The following is a 14,868-nucleotide window of genomic DNA, read 5'->3' on the forward strand; positions in this document are numbered from 1 at the left end:
GTATTTATTTATTTATTGTCATTGTCAAGAACAATGAAATTGCATTTGGGGCTTCCATACAACCCCAAAAAAAGAAGAAAATAATAAATACCCCTTAAAACCCAAGTGTACATATTTAACCCAGTGTGACTCCAATGCAATAAGACAATCCTTAGCAATAATGTTCGTAGAAATTCAGACAAAGACCTGAGAAACATGACAAAATACAACAATGCAACCCATTCAATATTATTGTACTGTGAGATATGATATCAGATATGATAGTTATCTATTTAAGAAAGAGGGGGGGGGGCAGGAGGGGGAAGAGAATAAAGATATGATGCACCAATGCAGACCAGTTCATTGCTATTAAGAAGTTGGATATGGTTATTGTCCGTGAGAGGGGGGCAGAGAGTTCAGGAGCCTCACAGCCTGTGGATACAGGCTGTTGGCCAGTCTGGATGTTCTGGCCTGTATAGACCTGTACCTTCTCCCTGAGGGCAGCAGATGGAAAAGGTGGCGCGCAGGGTGATGTTGGTCCCGCAGGATACTGTGCACCCTCCTCAGACAGCGAGTGGGGAAGATATTACTGATCTCTGGCAGACTTGTTCCAATAATTCTGCCAGCTTCCTTCACCACCCGCTGGAGTGCTTGCTGATCGGCCTTGGTGCAGCTGGGGAACCACACTAGAAATCCATACGTCAGAACGCTGCTGATGGCACAGTTGTAGAAGTTCAACATCAGAGATCTGGGAATGTGTGCGCTCCGCAGTCTCCTCAGGTAGTAGAGGCGCTGTTGGGCCTTCCGTACAACTGAGGTGATATGGTTGCCCCAGGACAGGTCCTCGGTCACAGTTACCCCCAAGAATTTAAAACTGCTCACCCTCTCCACCGCCTCACTGCCAATGAAGAGAGGCAGATGGTTGTTATGACCCCTCTTCCGGAAATCTACAATGATCTCCTTGGTCTTTTTGGTGTTTAAGACCAAGTTATTGTCGTGGCACCATGACTCTAGTTGTTGCACCTCTGTCCTATAGTTTGTCTCATCATTGTTGGATATAAGTCCGAGCACTGTAGTGTCATCTGCAAACTTAACAATGAGATTGGACGCGCAGGAGGAAATACAGTCATGGGTGAAGAGAGTGTATAGCAGAGGGCTCAGAACACACCCCTGAGGGGCACCGGTGTTGACCACAAGGGTGGAAGAGGTGTTCTTACCCACTCTGACACTCTGTCTACGGTTAGTGAGGAAGTCCACAATCCAGTTGCACAGAGAGGAGTTAAGTCCCAGTTGGTGGAGTTTGGGACGTAGTTTGTATGGCCGGATGGTATTTTGGTATTTCCGCTGATCCGTGCAATAAATTTGCATGTTAGCCTAAACATTTAGATTTAACGTTTAACATTTAGCATTTAGATTTAACATTTAACATTTAGATTTAAATATAATATTTAAATTTAACATTTAACATTTAGATTTAACATTTAGATTTAAGATTTAGATTTAAATATAATATTTAGATTTAACATTTAACGTTTAGATTTAAATATAATATTTAGATTTAACATTTAACATTTAGATTGAATATTTAACATTTAGATTTAACATTTAAAATTCTGTTTTAAATATGAAAAGTTACAAATATTTTACTAAATGTTGTAAAAAATGACTTGTTTTGAGCTAAATGTGGAAAAATGTTGCCGTTAATTTCAGCATGTTTCACTTTACAAACGGCGCCCCATAGATTTTAACATCCATGTAGATGCTAAAAATGACAGCCTCAACATGGCATTTAATCTGTTATTAGACTCAATTGGTTTCTCTCAAAATGTAAAAGAACCCACCCACCACTTTAATCACACTCTAGATCTTGTTTTAACATATGGCATAGAAACTGAACATTTAACAGTGTTTCCTGAAAACCCTCTCCTGTCTGATCATTTCCTGATAACATTTACATTTACAATAATTGATTACACAGCGGTGGAGAGTAGACGTTATCACAGTAGATGTCTTTCTGAAAGCGCTGTAACTAAGTTTAAGAATATAATCCACCCACTGTTATCATCTTCAATGCCCTGTACCAACACAGAGCAGAGTAGCTATCTGAATGCTACCCCAACAGAGGTCGATTATCTTGTTAATAATTTCACCTCCTCACTACGTACGACTCTGGATACTGTAGCTCCTGTGAAAACTAAGGTCTCTAATCAGAAGTACCTGACTCCGTGGTATAATTCTCAAACACGTACCCTAAAGCAGACGACTCGTAAGCTGGAGAGGAAATGGCGTGTCACAAATTTAGAGGATCATCATTTAGCCTGGAGAAATAGTTTGCTGCTTTATAAGAAAGCCCTCCACAAAGCCAGAACATCTTACTATTCATCACTGATTGAAGAAAATAAGAACAACCCCAGGTTTCTCTTCAGCTCTGTAGCCAGGCTGACAAACAGTCAGAGCTCTGTTGAGCCAACCATCCCTTTAACGTTAACTAGTAATGACTTCATGAACTTCTTCACAAATAAAATTTTTATCATTAGAGAAAAAATTACCAATAATCATCCCACAGATGTAATATTATCTACAGCTACTCTTAGTACCATTCATGTTAAGTTAGACTCTTTTTCTCTAATTGATCTTTCTGAGTTAACTTCAATAATTACTTCCTCCAAACCATCAACGTGTCTTTTAGACCCCATTCCTACAAAACTGCTCAAAGAAGTCCTGCCATTAATTAATGCTTCGATCTTAAATATGATCAACCTATCTCTAATAATCAGCTATGTACCACAGGCCTTCAAGCTGGCTGTAGTTAAACCTTTACTCAAAAAGCATCTCTAGACCCAGCAGTCTTAGCTAATTATAGGCCAATCTCCAACCTTGCTTTCATATCAAACATCCTTGAAAGAGTAGTTGTCAAACAGCTAACAGATCATCTGCAGAGGAATGGTTTATTTGAAGAGTTTCAGTCAGGTTTCAGAGCTCATCACAGCACAGAAACAGCTTTAGTGAAGGTTACAAATGATCTTCTTATGGCCTCTGACAGTGGACTCATCTCTGTGCTTGTCCTGCTAGACCTCAGTGCAGCGTTCGATACTGTCGACCATAATATCCTATTAGAGCGATTAGAACATGCTGTAGGTATTACAGGTACTGCACTGCAGTGGTTTGTATCATATCTATCTAATAGACTCCAGTTTGTGCATGTAAATGGAGAGTCCTCTTCACACACTGAGGTTAATTATGGAGTTCCACAGGGTTCAGTGCTAGGACCAATTCTGTTTACATTATACATGCTTCCCTTAGGCAGCATCATTAGAAGACATAGCATACATTTACACTGCTATGCAGATGACACCCAGCTCTATCTGTCCATGAAGCCAGATAACACACACCAATTCGTTAAACTGCAGGAATGTCTTAAAGACATAAAGACCTGGATGGCCGCTAACTTTCTGCTTCTTAATTCAGATCAAACTGAGGTTATTGTACTCGGCCCTGAAAAGCTTAGAAATATGGTATCTAAGCAGATTCTTACTCTGGATGGCATTACCTTGGCCTCCAGTAACGCTGTGAGGAACCTTGGAGTCATTTTTGACCAGGACATGTCCTTCAACGCACATATTAAACAAATATGTAAGACTGCTTTCTTCCATTTGTGCAACATCTCTAAAATTAGAAATATCCTGTCTCAGAGTGACGCTGAAAAACTAGTTCATGCATTTATTACTTCCAGGCTGGACGACTGTAATTCATTATTATCAGGATGTCCAAAAAACTCCCTGAAAAGCCTTCAGTTAATCCAAAATGCTGCAGCAAGAGTCCTGACAGGGACTAGAAAGAGAGAGCAGATTTCTCCTGTTTTGGCTTCCCTTCATTGGCTTCCTGTTAAATCCAGAATTGAATTCAAAATCCTGCTCCTCACATACAAGGTCTTAAATAATCAGGCTCCATCTTATCTTAATGACCTTGTAGTACCATATCACCCTATTAGAGCACTTCGCTCTTGCTCTGCAGGCCTACTTGTTGTTCCTAGAGTATTTAAAAGTAGAATGGGAGGCAGAGCCTTCAGTTTTCAGGCCCCTCTTCTGTGGAACCAGCTTCCAGTTTGGATTCGGGAGACAGACACTATCTCTACTTTCAAGATTAAGCTTAAAACTTTCCTTTTTGCTAAAGCATATAGTTAGGGCTGGACCAGGTGACCCTGAATCCTCCCTTAGTTATGCTGCAATAGATGTAGGCTGCCGGGGGATTCCCATGATGCATTGAGTTTTTCCTTTCCAGTCACCTTTCTCACTCACTATGTGTTAACAGACCTCTCTGCATTGAATCATATCTGTTATTAACCTCTGTCTCTCTTCCACAGCATGTCTTTATCCTGTCTTCCTTCTCTCACCCCAATCAATCACAGCAGATGGCCCCGCCCCTCCCTGAGCCTGGTTCTGCCGGAGGTTTCTTCCTGTTAAAAGGGAGTTTTTCCTTCCCACTGTCGCCAAAGTGCTTGCTCATAGGGGGTCATATGATTGTTGGGTTTTTCTCTGTACCTATGAAGCACCTTGAGGCGACTTTTGTTGTGATTTAGCGCTATATAAATAAAATTGAATTGAATTGAACGACCGAGACTGTCCAAGCCGGGGCTCGAACCGGCAACCTTCCGACTACAAGGCGAACTCCCAACTCTTGAGCCACGATCGCCTCATCACCACCATCATCATCATCATCATCACGGCATCATCTTTATCTTCACATCATCCTCATCATTCTCATCCTCATCACCACCATCATCATCAACCTCATCCTCATCACTACCATCATCATCATCCTCATCTTCATCACCACCATCATCATCATTATCACCACCACCATCATCATCCTCATCATCATCATCACCACCATCATCATCATCCTCATCCTCATCACCACCACCATCATCAACCTCATCCTCATCACTACCATCATCCTCATTACCACCACCATCATCAACCTCATCCTCATCACTACATCATCCTCATTACACGGCCATCATGGGGTGTATCTGGGATGATCAGGAAGAGGAGTACAGAAGTCTGGTGAGGAACTTTGTCGCATGGAGTCACACAAACCACCTGCAACTCAACACCTCAAAGACTAAGGAACTGGTTGTGGACTTCGGGAGGTCCAGAGAAGGTCCACTGCCGGTTCAGATAGAGGGGGAGGAGGTGGAGGTGGTCAACAAGTACAAGTACCTCGGGCTGTGGGTGGACAATAAACTGGACTGGTCATGCAACACAGAGCACCTGTATAAAAAAGCCCAAAGCCGACTGTACTTCCTCAGGAGGCTGAGGTCTTTTAACATCTGCAGGAAGCTCCTGAGGATGTTTTACCAGTCGGTGGTTGCTGGAGTACTTTTCTATGCTGTGGTGTGCTGGGGGAGCAGCACAGCAAAGAAGGACTCATCCAGGCTGGAGAAACTGATCAGGAGGGCTAGCTCTGTGGTCGGCATGAAGCTGGACACTCTGGTGACAGTGGCAGAGAAAAGGACATTAAAGAAACTGATGGACATTATGAACAATGCTGGGCATCCTCTGCACACGGCCATTAACAATCAGAAGAGTCTGTTCAGTGACAGGTTGCTTCTCCCCAAGACAAGAACTAACAGACTTAAAAACTCCTTTGTCCCACACGCCATCAAACTGTTTAACTCCTCTCTGGAGGGGAGAGGGAGGGGAGACAGGAGGACAAAGGAGGGGGGAACAACTAAGCTGTAGTGCCTCTTCACCTCACTGTACAATACCTTGTGCAATACTTTTTGTAAATAGTCAACAGTGCAATAGACTCAATACTTGAAATGTGCAATTCACTTGTATTTTTATTTTTTATTCCTATTTATTCTATTTATCCCCTTCGTATATTTTATTTATATTGTCTCTGTATTTATATATATGTGTGTGTGTGTGTGTGTGTGTGTGTGTGTATATATATATATATATATATAACAATTCTGTAACTGTAACTTCGGTCGTTGCTGTGCTTTTTGGAAGTCGAATTTCCCAGAGGAACCCACCCGAGGGATTAATAAAGTTCTATCTTATCTTATCTTATCTTATCTTATCTTATCTTATCTTATCTTATCTTATCTTATCTTATCTTATCTTATTACCACCACCATCATCAACCTCATCCTCATCACTACCATCATCCTCATCCTCATCACTACAATCATCCTCATCACCACCACCATCATCAACCTCATCCTCATCACCACCATCATCCTCATCCTCATCCTCATCACTACCATCATCCTCATCACCACCACCATCATCATCCTCTTCATCATCACTACCATTATCATCATCATCCTCATCACCACCATCATCATCCTCATCCTCATCACCACCACCATCATCATCGTCATCCTCATCACCACCACATCATCATCCTCATCATCATCATCACCATCATCATCATCATCCTCATCACCACCATCCTCATCATCCTCACTTCATCACCACCATCATCATCATCCTCATCACCACCACCATCATCATCCTCATCCTCATCACCACCACATCATCATCCTCACTTCATCACTACCATCATCATCAACCTCATCCTCATCACTATCATCATCCTCATCCTCATCACTATCATCATCCTCATCCTCATCACCACCACCATCACCAACCTCATCCTCATCACTATCATCATCCTCATCCTCATCACCACCACCATCATCATCCTCATCATCACCACCATCATCATCATCCTCACATCATCACCATCATCATCATCAACAACCGTATCATCTTAACATAATCCTCATCATCCTCATCCTCATCATCCTCCTCCTCATCATGTTCCTCACAGTATCAGCATCATCCTCATCATCCTCATCCTCCTCATCATCATCATCGTCATCACATCATAACATCATATTCCTCATCATCACTGATCAACTCGAGCTTCATACAGAGGAAGTCAGGATGAAGATTGATGATGAAGATGGGTTAAACTGACCGAGGCCTCGCTGGGCTGGATTTAGCCTCATGTGTCGGCAAAGAAGCTTGTTTTTGAGTTTCCACACAGGAAGTGGACGAGCTGCTGCAGGAGCTGTTAGAGGAAGGTTATGTTATGGTTATGATGATTATCTGAGCTTCCCGAGGAACTCCCATGCTTGCTGTGGTGAAAAACTGAAGCTAGTTCCTTGTAGTTCCGGCGCTGGGATAAGGCTGGGCGTGGACGAAATGCCTCACATTGTACTGTGTTTTGAAAGAAAGATGACCTCATGGCCTGGCACGCTGTCGTAACGGACAAGTGGACTTTCCATGGGTGGTTTCCAAGAAGTCGCTCAGTTCTGGTCAGAGAAGAAAATTGGTGTTTCTCCTGTGGATTTCCACAGGAAGTAAGAGGCAGCATTGAATCTGAGAGGATTTAAATAACTGCTGAAACCGAAAGCGCTCCACACCAGCGTCACTCTGAGCATTCACAAACAGGAAGCTGGACTGAAGGCTTTAACCTGCTGGGCTGTCAGGGTTTACCTGGCCGAGGAAAGCAGCTGCAGGCAGCTGTGGCTGTCTGAATAAAAGCAGAGCCGCAGGTTTCCCGTCCTGTGGGTGGACAGCGTGCAGGTGTGACCTGAGTCCTCTGACAGCTGGCTGCAGTTTAATGTGGCGTGATCACCTGTCACTGTGTGCGTGCAGGCAAATGCACACACAGGTCCCGTTCAGCCGTCTGTCAGTCAGAGAGTCATGCAGACTCTAACAGAGTTTAAGCGCTCACAGTTGTTACGACGGAGAAGTGAGCACCTCTGCTGGATGGTAGAGGAACTGCAGGCTCGGAGCTTCTTGTTTGTGGAGCTCGACGGTCGTGTCACTGAGCCACAGTGTGAGCCGTCAGTACAAACCATTTAAAGGTCATGTTATAGGCGAGGCCTTCATGGCAGGACTCCAGCGCTCTGGACGGAGCAGCTCAGGGGCAGCCGTAATCGCCTGAAAGAATGAGCAGCGAGATCCCAGAGCTCTTGGATGGAACAAAGGTGGAACTGTGTGGATCCGTGCTTTGTGGTTCCACAGGGGAGGTTTTAAGGAGGCGCACTCTGAACTGTTAAAGGCTTCATTGTGCGTGCCACTACCCGATCCGTACCGGAAACCCGATCGGTACCACGCATGTGCAAAAGGCCACTACTTCCGCTCGAAGCATTTTACGATAGTTACAGGTCAGAGTATCAGTTAAGATGTTAAGAATAATAAGCATCTCTGAAAATGTTTGCAATGAACAATTTCAATATAATCTAGACAAAAACGAAAAGTAAAAAGATAGTTACGGATCAGGACTCTACGGAGCCCCGCAGGGAGAAAAAAAATTAAGACGGACTTTTGCGAGATCCCGAGTTTGTTTTGCGAGATCTCACAAAAGTCCGTCTTAATTTTTTTTCCTCCCATGTCCCCTGCGGGGCTCCGTAGGACTCCCTGATCCGTACCGCACATGTGCAGGTGTTTTCTTCTTCTTCTGTTTTGTCTAATGGCAGTTTACTCCCCAGTGTATGAGGATACTGCCCCCTGCTGACCGAGTGAATGAGCCCTTAAATTTGATTTAGTGATAGTCGAGTGTGTTTATGCTCGTCTGTGTGCAGAGGATTGTTGGAATAGTGATGATGATGTCCACTATCACTGTCAATTGCCAGTAAACACTTCATCTGGCTGCTGAATCATCACGTGACATATTACAAAGTCTGCATTATTAACTCTGTAATTAGGCGCCTGAATTCATGAAGCATGAATTTGTTTGTAAACGGATTATCCATTGTTTAAATGTCGAAAAGGAGGCAGAGCTGTTGAGAAATGCTAGGAGCTAACTGGGTGCTAACCGTGTCACTCAAATACATTAATCGTCGCAATGTTGGCAAAGAGAGGAAGTGACGTAAGATTTGTGCATGCGTAGTACCAATCGGGTTGCCGGTACGGATCGGGTAGCCGGTACGGATCGGGTAGTGACAGTGCGTCCTTTTGCCAGCATGTGAACTGGTTCCTGCTCCGGGGCTGATCCCAGAACCCTCAACGATTCTTCAGATATTTCACACTGAAGCTGAAAATGATCACAGTAACTGTCATCTGTCCGGACTGTAGCAATCGCCCAACAGATTTTTTTCCCAATTGCATCATTGCGGCTTTGCCATACTGGTCCACCTGATTGTCATAGTTTGTTTGAGAAACAAAGAGAAAGACGAGGACAAAGGACGATGGAAAGAAGCTAAAAAAAAAACGGAGAAGAGACACTAAAAACCTGCTCGATCACCTGCTGGGAAAAAAAGCTAAAAATACCTGGCATCTTTTAACAAACCCCGCCCCCTCTGACAGCAGTGAGCAGTGGAACAATTCAAGATTCAACCGTTCAGCTGTCGTCAGAGAGTTTCCACATGGGTGACGAATGGCGTACGTGCTCTGCAGAGAAGCACAAAGAGGCCTGCCGAGACACGACTGCAGACAGTTGCACAACCTTCACACACACACACACACACACACACACACACACACACACACACACACACACACACATGCTCACGGTCAGGTAACCTGGTGCTTGTCACTCTGCAGACGCCTTCATCGCTCTCATCATTGTCCTCTGACCAGCTGATTGGTCCGTCACCGTGTGCAGAGGGCGACCTTTGACATTTCACGAGTCAGTATTACAGCAGGCAGGTCGATGCAGGTCACAGAGGAGCACGCTCGGTTCAGTGCGATTACTCATGCTGCAGCACATTCCTGCGCTTACCTGTCTCTTCCTTTATTGGTGAATCATATCAGGGAAACAAGGGCCTGATATGATTGAAAAAAATCCTCTTTCAATGTTTAGAGATCAGGTCTGAGTGACGGCTCTCTGCACGCACCTCATTCAGGCTCAGGGAGGGGCGGGGCCATCGGTCGGGGTGAGAAAAGGAAGACAGGATAAAGACATGCTGTGGAAGAGAGACGGAGATTAATCCGGTCTGACGTCATTAGCCGTGTCTGGGCTCAAACTCTGCTGCAGGTCCATAAATCAAACGATCACTGTGGCATCACTGAGAGTTAAAAACTGTCTAAATTCTTTCATCTGTAATAAAATGATCAGCGTTCTGCTTTACCAGGTGTAACAATGAAGTTTAACATCCAGGCATCCATGAAAACGGAATTTAAGACATTTAACGGAGTTAGAAGTTAGCAGGTAGTTAGCTTCTATCTAAATACAATGTAGCATGTTCTGACTGAGAGATTTCTGAAAAAGTCAAACGTACAGCTCTGCTATCACTTCCAACATAAATGAAGACAGAAAACTAAACAGCAGTGACGTTTGCAGGGTTACTGAAGTTGGGCTAGCTGCTATATAATGATGTGCTACGTGACAGCTAGCGACACAGCTATGTTAGCATAAACAGTGACGCTGGAGGATGAACGCTAACTTCTTTCCACTTGATAAAAGTTAACGTGAAGGTTCCTGATGGTTAGAGACAAATGCAGTCGCATGGCAGGATGCTGTACATGGACCAAACTTCAGTCAGGAGAACAACTGAGATAATCCATCCACAATACGAGGTTAGTCATTCATATACTGCTGCTGGGCTGGAGTTACATCGTAAGGGTTTAAACACTGAGCTTTAAAATGAACAGTGGTAATAAAAGCCGAGGGAGGCCGGCAGTGATCACTGACTGTTTTTAGGGGCTTTTTTTAGATCAAATAGAACAAGATACAAAGCATTACAGTTTTTTCTGAATGCTTAAACCCTAACTGTGATTCCTGTAGCACAATCTCTAAAACTATTCAGACTTATAGCAAAACCACTCACTGAGTTTGCAAAACTAAAAGCACAAAAACTGCTTTGCACTCAGTTTGCAATTTTGTAACACACACTTTGCAAAACTGTAAGCACAATTCACTGCACAACACTCAATTACCAAATTTCCAACACACTCCTAGCAAAAGTATACACATGTATGGCTATCATTAACACTAACTTGCCAACTGTCTGGCACACTTTCACATGTGAAAACTTTTTTAGATAATTAGTTCACTTTGCAATCAGCCTAAGCACTATAATACAGGTAAGCTGTGTGTGCGGAGTACAATGGAGGGAGCAGGAAGAGTGAGAAGTAGAGGAGACCGAGGAAGAGGACGTGGAGGTGAAGAAGTAGGATGAAGAGGACGACAAGGACAAGGAGGAGCAAGAGGAAGACGAGGAGGGGGGAGAGGAAGATGAGGAGGGGGGAGAGGAAGGGTAGGAAGAGTAAGAAATAGAATTGCTGATGACATCAGAGCTACAATAGTGGACCATGTCATCAACCGTGGAATGACCCTGAGGGTAGCTGGCCAACGGGTCCAGCCTAACTCGAGCCGCTACACTGTAGCAAGCACCATAAGGACATCTTGAAATGAGAATCAGTTAGTACAGTCACTTCGCACAAAGATTTGTAGCACTGCCGTATGCTAATGAGAAACACACCAATACCATTGATGTAAAAATACTGAAATTGTTACTTTACAGAATTGCTAGATGACCAGATGCTGGGGCAGAGGAAGCATGTTCACTGCAGACCAAGTAACCCATATAGTCATTATGGCGATTGCAAATAATCCTATACTTGGAAATAAACACTTGTGTTTGTTTTGATGTGTTTGAATAAACACCAGTACTTGAAGTTTGGATCCCTCTATGCTTATGGATCTATGACAGAAGTATGAGCTCAAACTGACATAGCCTACCTTGTGCACAGAGAAAGCAAAAGCCAGATGTGTTTTGTATTCATACCATCAGTGTGCAGTTGGCGCATTGTGTGCTTAGTAGATGATGGCTTGTGTGTACTGTTTGATACGGAAACACCATTTTTACGAAGGTGTGTAGAGTTAATCTAGCTGTGTTTGCTTTTGCAAGAGAACTACAATGTTTTGATGATTGGGTGACAGGTTTTCTTATTTGTGTGAAGAGTTTGGCAAAATTAGCCAATAGTTACAATAAATGTGCTTAAGCAATCAGAAGAAACTGTAAAACATGTTAAAAACACAAACGCCATGTTAAATGCAGACTACTTTGGGCCCGGAAGCAGGATTCGTCACGTCGTCACTTAAAGACCGAATAACAGATATGATTCAGTGCAGAGAGGTCTGTTAACACATAGTGAGTGAAGAAGAAACACCCAGTGCATCATGGGAATCCCCCAGCAGCCTACACCTATTGCAGCATAACTAAGGGAGGATTCAGGGTCACCTGGTCCAGCCCTAACTATATGCTTTAGCAAAAAGGAAAGTTTGAAGCCTAATCTTGAAAGTAGAGATAGTGTCTGTCTCCTGAATCCAAACTGGAAGCTGGTTCCACAGAAGAGGGGCCTGGAAACTGAAGGCTCTGCCTCCCATTCTACTTTTAAATACTCTTGGACAGGGGTCTCAAACTCCAGCCCTCGAGGGCTGTTGCAACACACCTGAAAAGTGCTCAAATGGGGTGGTATGGTAATATAAGGTCATTAAGATGAGATGGGGCCTAAAAACTGAAGGCTCTGCCTCCATTTTTACTTAAACAACATGACGACGTCTCTGCAGACGACGTGCTGAATAATTGTGATTATTAACAATAAACTTTATTCCTGCTGAATGTTCACAGATGCTGTTTGAATCGTGACGTTCAGAGATCGTCTCCACCAACGATCTGTCTCCTGCTGAAGCTCACAGACACACAGGTGTGTGTGTGTGTGTGTGTGTGTGTGTGTCTGTGTGTGTGTGTCTGTGTGTGTGTCTGCGTGTGTCTGTGTGTGTGTCTGTGTGTGTGTGTGTCTCTGTGTGTGTGTGTCTGTGTGTGTGTCTGTGTGTGTGTGTGTGTGTCTGTGTGTGTGTGTGTGTGTCTGTGTGTGTGTGTCTGTGTGTGTGTGTGTCTCTGTGTGTGTGTTTTGGACACAAACAGGAAACAGACTTGTGTGTTTCTCTTCACAAACTTTATTTTAGCTTCATTTTGTCTTCAGTGCTCAAACTTTCACTTCCCAGTTCAGAATCAAACTTTCCAGTTTCCCTCTGACGCCGCGCTTCTCCTTCAGCGGCGGCGCGACTCCTCGTCTTCCTCGCCAGCTTATCTCTGTCCCTCGTTTCACTTTCGTCTGTCCCGCGCTCGCAGCCAGCTGCCTCATCGGCACATCTGTCCGGTATCAGTTAACGTGCTCACGCCGTCGACGGCTCACGGCGCTCTCGTGGCTCCGACTGCTCCGTCTCTACGTCAGAGAGGAGCAGCGAGTCGAGGAGAGCCCGCTGTGATTGGTGGGCTCAGAAGTGGCATAATAAATAAAAACAGGAATAAATAAATAAATAGAAAACGTCTCTACATCAGCTCCTCGCCATCACGGCGGCTCAGTCCTGCGTCTGCAGCGTCCCGGCCAGGCGGTCCCAGTGGGTGAAGTACGGCGCAAAGTTGCACTTGGACTTGAGGTGGTGAAGGTCGTGGTGGCGCGCCCCGCCGTACAGCCCCAGCGGCACCAGGCGGTGCGTGGCCCACGGCAGGTCGTAGCCGCAGTGATCCTCCACCGACAGCCAGATGTTGACCACGAAGAAGGCGAGCTCGGTGAGCGGGTGGCAGCCCAGCAGGAGGGGGTTGGCGGCAGCGAACAGGCCCAGGCTGAGGGTCTCCCAGGTGCCCGAGTACTCGGCGGTGAGGGCGGAGGTGGAGGTGTAGGTGTGGTGCACCTGCAGGAGGAGGAGAGAGAGCGTGAGGTGGAGGAAGAACAAAGGCGTGACATCGTCACCACCGCCATCGTCCTCGGGGACTCACCTTGTGGAAGGTGCGGTAGAGCCAGGGCACTCGGTGGTGCAGCAGGTGCCAGGCGAAGCTCTGGAAGTCAAAGAGCAGCAGGCACACGAGCACCTGAGCCAGCAGGCGCGGAAGGGGCGGGGCCTCCTCGGTCAGGTGCACCGGCCTCAGGTACCAGTGCAGCACGGTGAGCGGGAAGATGAAGACCAGGTGGTTGTAGAGCGTCAGAGCCAGGCAGCGCCGCACCGACGACCAGCTGACGGAGCTCTGAGGCTGCAGCTTGTACCTGAGCACCCACGCCCACCTGGTGGACAGCGCGTCCAGCAGCAGGAAGGGCAGGCAGAAGGACAGGTAGACGCAGAGCGAGAAGAGCACGGGGAAGAAGGGCGAGCGCAGGAGGGGGGCGTGTCCCAGCACGAAGGTCCACAGAGGCTGCAGCAGCATCGCCATCCTTCAGTTTGTCTCACAGTCGGAGCTCTGCTCGCCTTCATCACCACTGCTCCATTTAATCAGGCAGCAGGCCCCGCCCACACAGCGTCAGCAGCAAGAACCCGCCCTGCCGTCCTTATTGGGATGTTTCCTACTGCCGGAGGGAAAATGGAAAACCCTCCCTCCCACACTCCCACACTCCCACTTCCACATTCCACAGCAGGCTCTTTCACTGTGCACTGAGGATTGTCCCTGTGAGAGCCGCTCACCTGCTTCCATTGTTGGCAGGTTGAGCACGTGTGTGATGTTTACACGGGCTGAAGCAGCCTTTAGCTACAGCTGCGGTGTTAGCCCGCGCTGCCACACCTGAGCCGTGCAGGTTCACACACCTGAGGCTCTAAGTGAACATTAAAGAAGCTGTGCTTCAACTTTGTGGTGCGTGAGAGTCTGTACCTCTGCTGAAGTACAGGATGTGTGTACTTGTGTACTCGTGCGTGTGTGTGTGTCAGCATTATGAGAAATGAATGTGTGAGCTTACAGTGGTTCAGACTCACTGAGGATGATGACGACAGGTTGTTTCCTCTGATGATGAAGGCTCACATTCCTCGCCGTCTCTTCTCGTCACGTGTCAGTCGAGCGTCGCGAGGCATCACAAATGTGCCGTAAAGCTTTATAAAAGTTTGCGTGTTTCTACAAACTTCATCTTTTGTGTTTTTACAGATGTTTCA

At 45.6% G+C, this 14,868-nt stretch overlaps 1 protein-coding gene across 1 annotated transcript; it reads right to left on the minus strand.

Moving 5' to 3' along the window:
- Window positions 1-12,886: 12,886 nt before the first annotated feature.
- Window positions 12,887-14,211, minus strand: ch25h (cholesterol 25-hydroxylase). The gene is made up of 2 exons (XM_026177657.2): window positions 13,733-14,211; window positions 12,887-13,647 (listed from the first exon to the last, which is right to left on the minus strand). The coding sequence occupies exons 1-2, from the start codon at window positions 14,159-14,161 to the stop codon at window positions 13,315-13,317; spliced, it is 762 nt and encodes a 253-aa protein (XP_026033442.1). The 5' UTR covers window positions 14,162-14,211; the 3' UTR covers window positions 12,887-13,314.
- Window positions 14,212-14,868: the final 657 nt, after the last annotated feature.

This window comes from Astatotilapia calliptera, chromosome 8, assembly GCF_964374335.1.
Source record: "Astatotilapia calliptera chromosome 8, fAstCal68.1, whole genome shotgun sequence".
NCBI lineage: Eukaryota > Metazoa > Chordata > Actinopteri > Cichliformes > Cichlidae > Astatotilapia > Astatotilapia calliptera.

Bases quoted from the DNA above. Each gene is read 5' to 3' on its own strand.
- ch25h (XM_026177657.2), bottom strand. From the start codon at position 14,161: ATGGCGATGCTGCTGCAGCCTCTGTGGACCTTCGTGCTGGGACACGCC. The intron at 13,648-13,732 runs GTGAGTCCCCGA...CTCCTCCTGCAG, and splicing joins TCTACCGCACCTTCCACAAG to GTGCACCACACCTACACCTC.